At 46.4% G+C, this 14,522-nt stretch overlaps 1 protein-coding gene across 7 annotated transcripts in view; it reads left to right on the forward strand.

Annotated features, from left to right (window-relative positions):
- The window catches only part of RYR3 (ryanodine receptor 3), a 1,751,462-nt gene that overhangs the window by 1,445,712 nt on the left and 291,228 nt on the right, over positions 1 to 14,522 (forward strand). For all 7 annotated transcript variants that reach the window (XM_069638568.1, XM_069638566.1, XM_069638573.1 and 4 more), the window contains 2 exons: positions 3,662 to 3,750; positions 4,954 to 5,082. In XM_069638568.1, the coding sequence (XP_069494669.1) occupies positions 3,662 to 3,750; positions 4,954 to 5,082 (218 nt within the window). The remainder of the gene's footprint in view (positions 1 to 3,661; positions 3,751 to 4,953; positions 5,083 to 14,522) is intronic.

The following is a 14,522-nucleotide window of genomic DNA, read 5'->3' on the forward strand; positions in this document are numbered from 1 at the left end:
AAGAGGAGATGGAGGACAGGATGTCCTGAGTTTTAGCGTAGAAGTGAGATGACAGAGCCATACAGAGGGCCTGGGAGGGAACAGGAGATGTAAAGACCTCAACAGGATTGACCAGTTCTTTTCAGATTTTAAAGAGTTTGGCCGTGTTGTTAGAAGCCACAGAGACACAGGCTTGAATGTGTGTTCTATTCTTGACGCGTGTTATTGCTTCGAATGTCATTTTGGTGCAACCAGTCTAAATATGTCTAAATGTGGCCTGGCAAGCTTTACTATATTGTTATTACATGTCGACACTGGTCTACCTTGTGCAGCCAGTTGGACATGTTTTCATTGTGGCATGGCATTTTAATAGCAAAGCTTTAATGTTCCTGTGCTCTGTTGGTGACTTGCATCTATTGGATTGGTGTTACCCTACAAAACAATTGCAAACACTATGGCTTTTGAGGCAATTTTTCTCAGACAGTGTGCTGTATCTTATATTAAAACACATATGTATATCTTTCTCCTAGTGCAATGTGCGGCATATCCGTTCAGCAGCATGTTTGTGCGTATTGCGCAAGTGTGATAATCTAGGCTGGCCCAGAGTGTGGCGCGACCCTTGATTTGGTGCTGAGTTGGGGGGGCCCCTCAGCATGGCTCGCAGGGGGGGCCCCACATCTTGTGTTACGCCACTGGAAAGGTGTCTAGGCTTTATGCTCTACTACAGACCAGAGCTGCCCCCTCATTTACCAAGCTGAGACGCCGGTGGGTGGAGATAACAGATGCTCGCTGGTCCCGGATATGTGCACGCACCCATAACGTATCCTTCATTTCCTGTTTTAAATAATACAAATCAAGGTGTTGCACAAATACCATCAGACCCCAAGCAGGATGCACCATATGTTCAGTGACCTCCCCTCCAGCTGCCCCAGATGTGGCTCCGAGCAGGCGACATACATTCATATGATCTGGTCTTGTCCCCATCTATCACAATTTTGGTCAGAAATATGTTCGACACTGTCTAGTATTCTGGACCATACTATAGACCCATCTCCTCTACGTTGCCTGTTTCACGACTTCCGCATGCTGTTAGCTGTGCGCTGCATTCTGGTGATCTGGCTCCAATCTGGAGCACCCACTTATACACAATGGCTCGGGGCAGTTACTTGGGCATTGGACACCAAGGAATCCTGGGGCGCAATGCAGCATCCACGCTCGGAACCAAGGGATATATGGCGGAATTTTCACAGTTACATGACCTCTGTGAACTCGGACTCGGACACTGAACCCTCCATCCCCGTGCCCCCCCCCCCTCCTCCGATGCCGCCCAATGTGCAGGACTCTTTAACCCTCCTTTGTGATGCCACCTGGTCCCTGACCAACCAGCTTAAATGAAGTAAACATCATGCATTTGTACTGCATTCGTTATGTTGATTGTATCCTGCTGTTGCACTGTGTGCGTCCCTTACTGTTGTTGTGTGTTGTCAAGTCAAATAAAGAAAGTTTAAAAAAAAAAAAAAGATTTGTTTACTGGCATATAGTGGACAAAGGGATCATAAAACGCTCCCATGCACTTTTGGAGATTTGTAGTTCAATCAATGTTTTCATGTCTTATTTTACAAAACGAATTATAAACTCTGTGGCATTTTACCCAATTATTAGCAGAAATTGTGTTTTAAAATGCGCAATTTTAACCAATTTGTTTAAACTCATGGGGCTTTAACCCCACCCCCACACACCCATCGATCCCCATTGGTTGGTTTGAGCACCTGCAATACGTTCAGTCACTCCACCATATTCTGGGATAGCACACACCCTTCTGGTCGGCCCATCTGCATTATCTTCAGGCCCCAGTTTTTGAAAAATCCTGGCTATGCCACAGGCACAGATGCTTGTGTTTGGCACAGCCCGGGGCCCCTTACTTTCTGAACAAAAATTTGGGCTTCATTTAGAGTTTGCCAGTGAGGTAAAAAATGAAACTCGTTAAAACAAACTGGTTTGGCACGGATACATTTCTTCCAAACAAAACCATTACTGCCTGCAGTAACTAACACGTGATAATTGCTAATCCCCATGGCGTCCAATAGGACTTGAACATGAATCTAGGAAGGGTCCGTCCAACTCTGGATCATGGGTAGATGTAATCTAAAACATCTGGCGCGCCACAGAATGCAGGCCCGTCCTGCTTCTGCATGCGTACCGCACGCAGTATTCGTTTGGGGGCATTTCCAGAGGAAATACCACCAGACTTGAAATGAAGCCCATAGTTGTAAAACTCATCTCTCTCTGTCTCATGGTAAATCTGGCCTTTATTCCCGCCAGGATTGCCCTCAGAGTGTCCAGGCTGCCCAGTCCTGCCCTGTTCAAAAGCATCCCACAGGACATCAGAGGGTCCACACATACCACGGGGACAGAACACAGGCAGGCATTCAGTCACAGCAAGGGGTATTGTGCAGCAGAAAACATGTTTAATGTTCCCTTCAAACGTCTGCCATGGCATCAGTATTAAGACTCTGTTACACCAAAGACAGCTCAGTCAGATAAAGCCCCAGATGTAGAATGTGTGCAGGCTTCAGAGACATTGGCCCACCTCCCAGGAAAGCTATTTCAGCCTCTCCTTATTCAGCAGCTGCTAAAAAGATGAATACTTCGAAGTGACAGGCAATAATGTGCGCCAACATGTATCATCTGACGCACCTTACAGAAGAGCTTTTTTTCAAACGCCGACTTACCCTCAGAAGTCAAGTCTTACTATTGTTCTAGGCGCTTTCATTTGTCGTTACCTTCTCCAGTGCCGATCTCAGCCACAGTGCTGAGCTGGCATGTGTTCTCAAATAGCTTGTGAAGCTTTTTAAAAGCAATTAAGAGTGATAACAATTATCCAGAGATGCTAATGAGAAAAACCAAAGTAAAAGATGACAACGTTTATTTAAACCATGCGGAACTGCAATTGGCAGCATTCTGTTCCATTGTTTTTTAGCTTGTCTGTATGTTTTAAGAAGCTGAACAGCCCTATGCAAACCTGTCTTCGCCCTTCTGGAAAAGAGTTAAGGCTGGAGCCACGCCACGGCCCCATGCACACGAAGCAAACTAGACCAGTTTTGAATCTGCACTGAGTACTTATTAAATAAGTCTCAAGGCGTTGCAGTAACTCAGTGGTACCCTTTTCAACCGCATGAAAGACAGGGTCGACCTCATGGATATTTGGCTTGTTAAATACACACACACTTGCGCAGGAGGCACGTGTTCCCACAGCACTATTGTGCTCCCCCCGCATTCTGAGCAGGAAGAGCTCGGGGAATGTCTGGGAAAGAGCAGAAGTAGCATGCATCTTGGAATCTACTAGAACGAAGCAATGAACACGTGTGAGTCTATCAATACCACAAACTGTTCTCCATTCTGTTTATGAGGCCAGGGATTCATTCATGAGAAACTCAATTATATGTACATGTTTATTATATATTTCTTCATATGTACCTATTATGTATTTATAATAGAAGATATTATATCGATTCAATAGGTTATTCTATGTCAAAATGTGTATATTCTAATTATGGACATATCTCTCGCCTCCTTCAGCAAAGGCCTGCATTATTAATAATGATAACAGTTCATAGAATAGTGAAGACATCATACTCCTCTGGCACATGAGCTTCATTGACTGTCTTATTTGCTCTGTCAGACTTTCAGAATTTTCTACGTACTCAGATGGGTAACACCACCACTGTAAACATTATCATCAGCACCGTTGACTACCTCCTTCGGCTCCAGGTAAGTCACAGACACGTTCCCTGCTTGTACCGACAGATATCTGGGTAGTCGCTGCTGCGTCGCCGTGTTAGACGGCTGGGTGCGCGTTAGGCAAGGGCCCTAACTTATCTACTCTAAGGTTCTACAGGCTTGTGGGGATTGGTCGATGTCATCACAAACCCTTGAAATGGGTCCTTGTGATTTTGGGGTGTGTCTGGTGCCACAGCTAAGGTTACTAGGTTCCCAAGTGAGTCCACTGTCCTACGTCTGATCTCTCGGAAGCCCCCCTGCCAGTTTATCTTTGGGGTTTACCTGTTGTTCAGACGGGACACCTCTTCAGCCAGCACTAGAACCACATATCTAGGGGGTCGATAGATGAAGATGATCAACTACATATTGTTATTGTCAAGATACGCTGTAATGTCTGATATAATTGGGGAGCACCCTCACCAGTAAAGACCTAGGCAGGATAGGAAATATGCCTGCAGAGGTTTTTGTAGTATTTAAATATCCATAAAACATGAGACAGTACAGCACTACTTGTCATGTCATGACTCATGACAAGAGTGGAGTAAAGTATTGCGCATTTGCGGAGAAGGCCCAGGACGGGAGGCCCATGTAGTAAAATGCACACACTCGAGTTAAGGAGATAGAGACCTTTAACTTCTTCAAAGCAATACACTGCACAAGAGCTTATATTTTTCGGAGAAAGAGCATCCCTAAAACTAAAGCCACAATTTGAGACTGAATAGGAAAGGCTCAGGAGCTGCTTTTGAAGATATATTCAGATGGAAAGGGTAGTGAATGCATGAAAGAGACTCCCAGCATAGAAAAATAAATTCAAAAGTACTGAAAGTCCCCCAACAGAAGAAATGTACCAGTTAGGCAAGTATAAAGCTGATGGCCAGGTCCCTTCAAGCAGGCTGGAAGCGGGTACATGTTTGCTGTCTCGAGTAAGGAGCAAGCTGGAAGCTGGCACACTGTGCCCATCTCAGGAATAATTCTTGCCTTTTGTAAGAAGGATCAGGGTTTCATTCTAGAGGACCAGTACCCACATCTGTCTGAAGACACGCTTGGCATAGTCTTTCATCATGGCCGGCAGCACAGCAATGCCTATTGCTTCTATTTTGTACATCACATGACATTGCCCTATCTCCTGCAACTTCTTTTTCCAGCAGACAGCAGCTTGCACCACTAATGCCGCCATCTCTGTTCTCTCTCCAGGAATCCATCAGCGACTTTTACTGGTACTACTCCGGGAAAGAAGTCATCGACGAGTCCGGCCAGCGCAACTTTTCCAAATCTTTGGCAGTCACTAAGCAGATATTTAATTCGCTCACAGAGTACATTCAGGTAAGTGTGCTGCTGCTGGGACAACAGTGCCCCATGTCATCTGGTGCAGGTGCATGGCCTGCCACTGCTCGATTACTTCTACTCAGAACCTTGCTAATTCTTTTCTCTAATTATGAGTCGGGGCAATACTTTCCATTTCCATCTCACACCATCCAGTTTGACTCCGTAAATATGTGCATTGTTTGTAAATAAAAGGTGTTTCTCTGTCGTCCTGGCTCTCCCTCCTTCCCAACTGGTTGGGAACGCCTGCATCCGCAGGAGGGACTGGAAAAGCTGGCTGAAAAAGATAGCTGTCACTTTAACAGTTTAGAAGGGGAAGGGCCTATGTCACATGTGCCTTCCTCCGCGCACTGGGTTCACACCTTACCCTCACATCACCAACGGTCCACACCCAGTTCCTGTTTTTCCATCTACTGGGCAGGTTGGAATTTTTTTGCTGTGCTGCAACTCCTTTTTCTGGGCGTTCCTTTGGCTCTACCTTCCTTTTTTCCTAGTGATTGATTTTTTATTTTATTTTTTCTTTTTGTGGTGTCTCCATCTACGCATGCCATATGCGACAGGCTTCAAGCAGTGCATCCGTTGCTGGAAGCATTTTTCAGCGGCCGATCCCCACCTTGCCTGCCTCCGCTGTCTGGGTATACATCACCCAGTGTGTACCTGCATATTTTGCTCTGAAATTCAACCGAGTTCTCTCCAGACTTGCCTTCCCTCCATGTCCAGCTGGGACTAGTACCGAAGGCGACCGAGAACTTCATTCAGAACAGGAGGGAGGTCAATATCGGCAAGAGGGGAACTATGCCTTCAGGTGAGGTACTAGTTTTGGCACCAGATGTCCGTACCCAAGGGAAGACTGCCTCTTCAGTTCCAGATTCTTCACAGTACTTTTCAGGGGAAACCCCCAGCCTGTTCACCTGAAAGTATCTCTGGGTGGGAAAGCACTAGTACCCCCAGGTGGGAAAGTGTTAGTACCTCCAGGTGGGAAAGGGACACAGAAGACCCACCTGGTACCGGAAGAGTTATTTACTCTGGACAAAATAACAACGATACCAGCAGAACCCTCTATTGCCTCGGTACACCGAACATGCAAGGGTACGTGCAAAGAGGCTCGTGCCTCCGAGGTTGATTCGGTCCATTCCGATTTCCCTGTACCGGACAAAGTCAAGTCGGCTTCTGCACATAAAACTTCTGGTATTTCGGTACCGAAAGAAAAGGTTTTACTCTCCACTACCGCAGTTGAGTTTGCAAGCTCCTCGGTAACGAGGAAATCTCATAAGTCCTCTCATAAGAGGCATAAGCACTCTCATTCAAGAGCTAGTCCAGTACCGAATCCACCACGAAAACACAAATGGAAGAAATCTCCTGTGGCTTCTGTCTCGAGCTCAGTACTGGAGAACCAGAAAGACAAGTCAACTTTAATTTCTGACTTGGTAGACTTTGACGCTTCCAAATGGTTTACTGTTCCACCAGAACAATTGCTCAGCACTCCTGTGAGAGCTCACACTCTTCACATTTTGCCTCAATTCTCTCCTCAGTCAGAGGGCAATTTGGGTCAACCTGCACTAGTGCCATCACAACCTGCACCCCAACTCGACCGGTGGTGTTGAACATTTTCAATCCTAGCCAATCACTTCATAGGGTTGATCCATCTACTTCTCCTATCACATTGGAAGAACCTCTACCTAGCCCTTCCCAAATGGAAAACAACATCACTAACACTGTGCTGGAAACTATGCTTTCTGTGCCCTTCCTCCAAGTCTCAGCTCAATGCTTCAACTACAACATTTCACCAGTACTACTGCAGGGATCGGTTCCAGTCGCCCCTATTCCTGACCCTGTATCAATACCAGTGGACAATGTGGACCCTGCTCCTCCACTCTAAACACAGAAAATGTCAAGGGACACTGGCTCAGATTCAGAGGAGGACACCACTTATTCACCCTCTAAAGTGTTCCATGATATTGTCACTAAAGCCATGCAGAATTGAAATCCTCCCAAAGTATAAGCCTGAAACGGCTGGTGTTTTTGGAAAACTGCCATCACAGCAGTTTAAGGTTCCTCTGCCCATGGAATTTTCCATCATGGAGCAAGCTCAAACTTGTTGGGAAAACCTCATTCTGATCCCCACATCTCCAAGGGAAATCTTCCAGCTCAATCAACAGTTGTCTCAGCTGCCCTGGCCACAAAGGGTAAAGGCCCTTCTCCAGCTTCAGTGCTTGACAAAAATGCAAAAGTGTGGGAGACCCAAGGTAAGAACTCTTACATCGCCTCTACTTTACAACTCAGGCAAATTAACACTGCTACAGTTCTGGCAGAATTTAATATCCTTAACTGGGAGAATCTGGAGCGTTTCACCAATGTACTCCCTCAAGAAGCCGCAGACAAGTTCTCTTTCTGGATCTGTGAAGGCAGAGAAGCTGCTATGCAAAAGCTTCAAGTCGTTAAAGACCTAACTGACACAACTGCTAGGGCAGTTACTAGTGCAGTCTGCATGCGGAGACACGCATATTTGTCTGCCTCTTCCCTTCACCAGGATATCCAGGAGAAGGTACTTGACCTTCCATTCAATGGCAAAATGTTGGTTGACCCATCTACAGATGAGGTCCTACATAAATGTAAGGCCAGTGTCACAGCAGCTAAAGCTCTCAGCCACATCTCGGTGAAGCAACCATATCACCAAAACATCAAGGCATTTAAACCACATACACAAGGCAACAGTGGTTCCTCCACTTCTGCTAAATCGTACCACTCTTCCAAAAAGGGACGGTATAGACCCAATAATATATTGGGCCCTCTCTCTGCCTCTAATTCTGCTCAAGAGCAGAAAAAGTCTATTTGACTTTCTCCCATGTACTTACCTTCTACTCCAACCATCATCCAGGAGCATACATCCCCGGTAGCAGGAAGGCTTTGGAAAACCGTTACTCAAGAGGAGTGGGTTCTAAATATTATTCAACATTGTTACCACCTTCCCCTTCCAGCTACTCCCCCTTCCTCTCCTCCAAAGCTCCAGAAATCATCCCCGTAGCTCCAGCAAGAGATTCAAAACTCCTTCTTCTAGGAGTGATAGAATTAGTTCCCGAAGAGGAAATAGGTCAGGGATTTTACTCGCGTTACTTCCTGATCCCAAAGTAATCAGGCAGGATCTGTCCAATTCTGGACCTTTCAGACCTCAACCAATTTCTGTCTCTGAGGACTTTCCATATGATAACCATTCCTCAAATTCTGGCTTCTCTACATTCAAACGATTGGGTGGCATCTGTCAGTTTCTGAGATTCACAATAGGAAGGTCTCATTACCAGTTCACATGTCTACCCTTCGGGCCAAATTCTGCCCCAGGGTTTTCACAAAAGTACTAGGGTCAGTAGCAGCCTACCTTCGGTTGCAGACAGTCCATTTATATCCCTACCTAGACAACTGGCTTCTCAAAGCCCAGTCTCCCGAGGTATTGCTTCAGAATCGAAGTTGCAAATTACTTGCCATACTCTGTTCAACCTGGACTTCTCCATAAATGTGACAAAATCCCAACTCAGTCCCTCGCAAAGGATCCAATTCTTAGGAGCATTTATAGACATTACTCTGCACAAACTCTTTCCACTCTTGGACACTGTTCCCTGTAAGGTGCGCCGCTGTGCGGCCGTGCACCTTTCATTCTGAAGCCGCGCATATACTTTAATTCTCTGCGCGCATTTGTTTGCCTGCCCTGCCCTCCCTTCATCATCAATTTGATTGATGACATGTTCAGCCAATCAAGACATGAGCTGTGCACAGTGCACACGCTATGCTTTTAATATGATTGGCTGCAGCAGCACTTGGCTGCACGTGTTGCGCTGCTACAGCCAATCAAACTACTCCTTTCTATCTCCAAGCCTTGTACGTAAGGCGTGCCAAGAGCTCTCCAGTTTGGTGTGAATGCAGGCTGCGATCGCCCGTATCCCAGACCCCCAGCCTGTTATCAGTCCCACATACGTTCCAGGCCCTCAGGCTGTGCTCAGTCCCACATATCCTGCCAGTGCCTACGTTATAAGCGTTGCGGGGAGGCAGGCCGTCTACTTGAAGAACAGCGGCAGCGGGACCTTCTCTTGTCTTCACACACAGTAAAAAGGTAGGCACAGACCGCCTTAGCAATTAGCAGTGGTCGAAGAAGTCTGTAGGGGCGGTTGGCTTGGGAGGACTGGGATCGATTCGGCGCTGCTTTACTTTGCAATATTAAAAATAAACCGTTTCAGAACGGATTCCTTTTAATATAAAAGTGTAGTAAGAAACTAGGAACTGGAAGCTGTCAGAGCTTGGCACGCCAATGCAACACACATAAGGAAATAAAGAAAAGGGAGATCATTGCCAGGGCCCAGAGGGGCATTCAAAATGGAGAGGAAATAAGAAAAAACAGCTAGGAAAAATTGCATTGAGAGGAGAACGTGAGCACCGACGGGGAATTCAGATTGTGCAAATGCAGAATAGACCTACTTTTAACTTTGCATATAGCTCAAAGCTTACGTCATCATTTAATTTCTGTTACCGCCTTGTGTGAAACATTGAAATCCTGGGGCAGCCAAACCGAATGCATGACTTCTGGGCAGTAATGCCATGATTGTCCCCAGCATGCCATGTGCCTCATTGGTCGCTACTGTGCCGATATCTCTGCTCCTAATTTCCACTCTCCCTTTTCCCACCTCTCCCCTCCTACCAGCGCCCTTCTCCAGTGTAATGCCTCTCTCTGCAGCCTGCAGCCTCAAGCCCTCAACTTGCACTAACATGCTTTACCCGCACTCTTCCTCTGTGTGCCATCCCTCGCTGCCTGTCTCACACCACCAACGCAATCAAAGGGGCCCACACAGCCAGGCAGCTGTGCAACTGTTGGTCACCCGTCTTTTTGATTGCACATTCCTGTCTGCAACTAGCACCTGGCCGCACAATAGCATTATTTCCCAGTCTCCCAGGCTAAGCAGGTAACACTGCTTACTCATTCAGAAGAACCCTAATTCCTCCTTATGTGTCCTGAGTCTGCGCTCTGATCCAACTGTGCTCTTGTCAGGTCAGGGTTTTGGCTCTAAATTACCTGGGGCTTTGGGCAACAAAGCTTGCTTGAAAACAAAACAATACAGACCCAAGGAGATCTGCCCATGATGTATGACACTGGGACAAGTCATCATGGGTGCAGTCCAGTCGGTCATCTGTTCAGGAGGATTATGGATGCCGCCTTGTGTGCCGTCCAGGAAGTTGTTGGTGTGAGAGTACAGTAGTTTTGATATTTGCAGTATTTATTTAAGATGTTCAGAGCAGCTGACGGGGCTGTTCTTGCTTGAAGTAGTGGCTGCTTTGTGGCACAACGAAATCTAAATATGGGGGACGGGGGCTAAACCTTCAAATGTTGGGAGAGGCACTTCCAATCACTCTCCTGGCAAGCAAGTACTGACCCCACATCACAATTTCGATTGCCTAAAATGTATGCCTAATAATACTGCTGCTAGCAGTGAAATGCTTTATGTTAGTAATTGCAGGGCCTTTGTTAACAGGGAAGCCCTGGCACCGTTTAACCTCTGTGTCATGTTCTGTCCGGCCACGGCTCTGTAAGTCAGCCAGGTCAAGCCAACATAGCCCGATCAGCTCAATGGTGTTGTGCCACTGGCCGTCGTCGTGGTAGGAAATGTAAATGTGAATTATTAGCCTAATGACTCCTGCTTATGAATGGTTGTGCAATAACAATGTTGTTAATATGTCATCCTGCATCCTTGCAATTGTTAATTGTGTCAAAACACAACTTCAGTTAGTTTGCTATAATTATGTCCTTTGGTCGATAATGACCAAACTTTAGTAGGGTTAGCTGGGTTATCCAATCTGCTGCTGCTGGACTATGTGTTAGAATATCAGACCAGGAGGACCACAGTCGTCTCTAAATGAAAACCTAAATCATTTGCAGATGTAATGCAACACTTCCTCATCAATGCCTCCCAACACGTAGACCAGATGAGCAGACACGGCCAAGAGAGTGGGCACCAGGCAGAGTGTTGTTGTTGAGTGTTACTATTGATTTGTGAGGCAGGATCTGTGCTCCACCAGAAGAACCAGACTCCCTTCTTGTACCAATCCATCATAAAACGAAAAATGTTGCTAATGTTTTGAGATTTAAAAAGACACAATTTCAGATGAGTTAAAGTCTCAGGAAGAGAAAAGAGCACCCAAATGTCTCTTGAAGTAGAGCTTGTTGTGATGCAAATTTGCATTCCTCGCTTGCAGTGAGTCACTAAACACTTGCTGTGGCATGCCTGCCAGCACCAACCACCACTGCATCACTCAGTTGCGCACATGACTCAAAAACAGCCCACACCCAACAATTCTTTGGTGCACACAGCCACAAAAAAATAGAGGGAACATTGCCCTTGGAAAGAGTGGAAGCCATTCAACAAACCATTTTTCAGTTCTCCACTCACCAGCCACTATTAGCTTGGTGGTTTCAAAGGCTATTGGGCCTCATGGCCTCTTGTATAAACCTAGTCCCCTCTGCAAGGCTCCATATGGGAATGACCCAGTGGCATCTTGCTCTCAACTGGAATCAGCTCTCGGATCTCCAGGAAACAAAGATCCAAATTCCAGGCCAAGTCCAAGACTCTCTGCGCTGGTGCAACTCCCCAGAGAACCTGCTAACGGGATCTCCCTTTCAACCTCCCCCTCACCAAATAGTCATAACAACAGACTCTTCAGAGTACAGTTGGGGAGCCCATTGTCAGAGCCTAACAGCCCACGGTCTTTGGTCCTCTCAGGATAGGAAGGACCACATCAATGCCCTGGAACTAAGAGGCATATTTTTCACTCTAAAATCTTTTCTTCCCTCACTTCAAGGAAAGGTGGTGAGAATTCAAACAGACAATACCACTGCAATGTTTTATATCAACAAGCAGGGGTGGGAGGACTCGCTCTTGTTCCCTGTGTCTCCTAGCAGAACATGTTTGGTATTGGGACATTCAAAATCACATTTTCTTGTTGGTGTCCCATCGCGAGGAGAAGAAGAACGTGCTGGCGGACAAACTAAGCAGGTTACAGTCTGCTCTGCACGAATGGGAGCTGAAACCGTGAGTAGCACACATGATGTTTCAGAAGTGCGGCCTTCCATCAGTAGACCTCTTTGCCAATCAACATAACACACTTTGTATGCAGTTTGTATCAAGCCAAGGTCAGGGTCCTCTGTCTCTGGGAGATGCTCTACATCTGGATTGGTCGAATCTAGCACTTTATGCCTTCCCACATCTTCCGTTGATTCACAAAACGTTGCTGAAATTCAAAATGTCACACAACCGGATGATGATTCTACTAGCCCTGTTCTGGCCTCGCCAGATTTGGTTTCCAGATCTTCTGCAGTTAGCGGGGAGTCCCCCCTTAGATCTTCCACTTTTGAGAGATCTTTTAACTCAACAGAAGGGGCAGGTCCTTCACCCCTCCCCTCAATTTTTCATCTTGAAGGGTTGGTTCCTGAAAAGCTTGCCTTCGCCCACTTGCATTTGTCAGAACAAAACATTGCTATCATGTCGGCCTGCAGTAAACCTTCCACTAAGAAGCAGTATTGTAGCAAATCATTACGTTTCTGTCACTGTGCCTTAGAACAAAACCTTAACACTCCAAATACCTCCATTGATAATGTCATGTCCTTCATGTCTTATCTTGTTTCCACCGGTGTCAAGGCAGACACGTGCAAACATTTCTTATCAGCCATTGATGCTTACCTGAATAGAGAACACAAGTCTTTTTCTCTTTCCAACGAGGCCATTAAAAGGCACTTTGAGGGCCTTTTACGTTTACACCCCCCTTTTTGTGAACCTCCACCTCAGTGGGATCTCAACGTCGTCTTAGCAGCCCTAATGCAAAAACTATTTGAGACTATTTTAATGCGATTTAGAATTTGTAACTTGGAAATCAGCCTTCTTAGTGGCCATTACTTTCGGCTAGAAGAATTGGGAAGGTCCAAGCTCTTTCTTTAAGAAACTTTATATTGTGTTGCATGAAGACAAATTTGTCTTGTATACGGTTCCCTCCTTTCTGCATAAGGTGGTTTCCAATTTTCACTTAAACCAGGAAATATGTCTTTCCGTTTTTCTTCCTAGACTGCATGCGTCTGCGGCAGAAGAGAAATTGCATAATCTAGATGTAGTATGAACTTTAAAATTCTACCTTGAAAGGACCAAACCATTTAGAAAAGCAGATCAGCTCTTTGTTACCTACGGTGGTCCTTCTCCTGGCAATAAAGCAGCAAAGGCTTCTATTGCCAGATGAGTTGTCTACTCTATCTCCAAGGCTTATGAGTTGAAAAGGCTTGTGACTCCGCATTCTACTAGAGGCAAGGCAGCATCTGTAGCCCTTAGCAGGCACGTTCCCATTGTAGACATCTGTAAAGCAGCTACCTGGGCTACCCCGCTTGCCTTTTGCAAGCATTATGCTATGGACACCTCGTCCAGAAATGATGCATAATTCAACCAAGAGGTGCTCCACAACTTGTTTGCCTGAATCCTGTACATGCTGTCGCCTCCACCCTTGCTTATTCAAAGGCTTTTAGTCTGGTCCCAACCAGTTGGGAAAGAGGGAGAGCCAGGACGACAGAGAAATGAAAAATTACCTTCAGGGTGATTCAGGTTCTCCCTCCTTCACAACACCCACCCAGCCATCCCCTACAGTATGCATGTACCTAAATTGTACCGCTTTGGAGGAACCACAGGAACTGGGTGAGGACCGTTGGTGACGTGAGCGTAAGGTGTGGGCCCGGCACGCAGAGGGACGCACATGTGACGTAGGCCCTACCCCTTCTAAACTCTTAAAGTGACAGCTATCTTTTTCACCCAGCTTTTCAGGCCCGCCTGTGAATGTAGGCGATCCCAACCAGTTGTGAAGGAGGCAGAGCCTGGACTAAGAGAACCTGGATTACCATGAAGGTAATTTTTCATGTTTTATTCAGCACAGCCATTCAGAGCCTCATTACATGGGTCGAGGTATTGTACCACTGGGCCTCAAGGCGGTATGGTACCATCCATTACATCCTTTTTGGTAGGGCTTCATGGAGAATCTCGACTGGCCCACTACTGAAGCCCTTGCTTGCTCTGCAGACCACAGTGCTCTGCCACATGCAAATTGCAGACGCCCAGTCCTCTACTGATGCTATATTGGATCCAGAGGGTAAACACTGCCATACTTACTCCTGCTACCAACCCGTCTACTCTAGGTAGTCTTAGGAAGTAGTCAACTAGAGGGTTTCCTCTCATCCGCTGGAATGGGGTGAGAGGTTAGGGGAGGGGGTGCCTTCGGACAATGCAATCCCCACGGTGGGGGATCTATCCGGAGGTAACCACCATGGATAGAGGACTAGGCCTTCCTCTACTTGGCAAAATCATTGCCGTCTGGCAGTCTCCTGGAGCACCCGGTCAAACATCCCACATGACCCCTTCTAACATGGGTCAGGC

Source organism: Ambystoma mexicanum, chromosome 14 (genome assembly GCF_040938575.1).
Source record: "Ambystoma mexicanum isolate Mex_15411 chromosome 14, UKY_AmexF1_1, whole genome shotgun sequence".
Taxonomy (NCBI): domain Eukaryota; kingdom Metazoa; phylum Chordata; class Amphibia; order Caudata; family Ambystomatidae; genus Ambystoma; species Ambystoma mexicanum.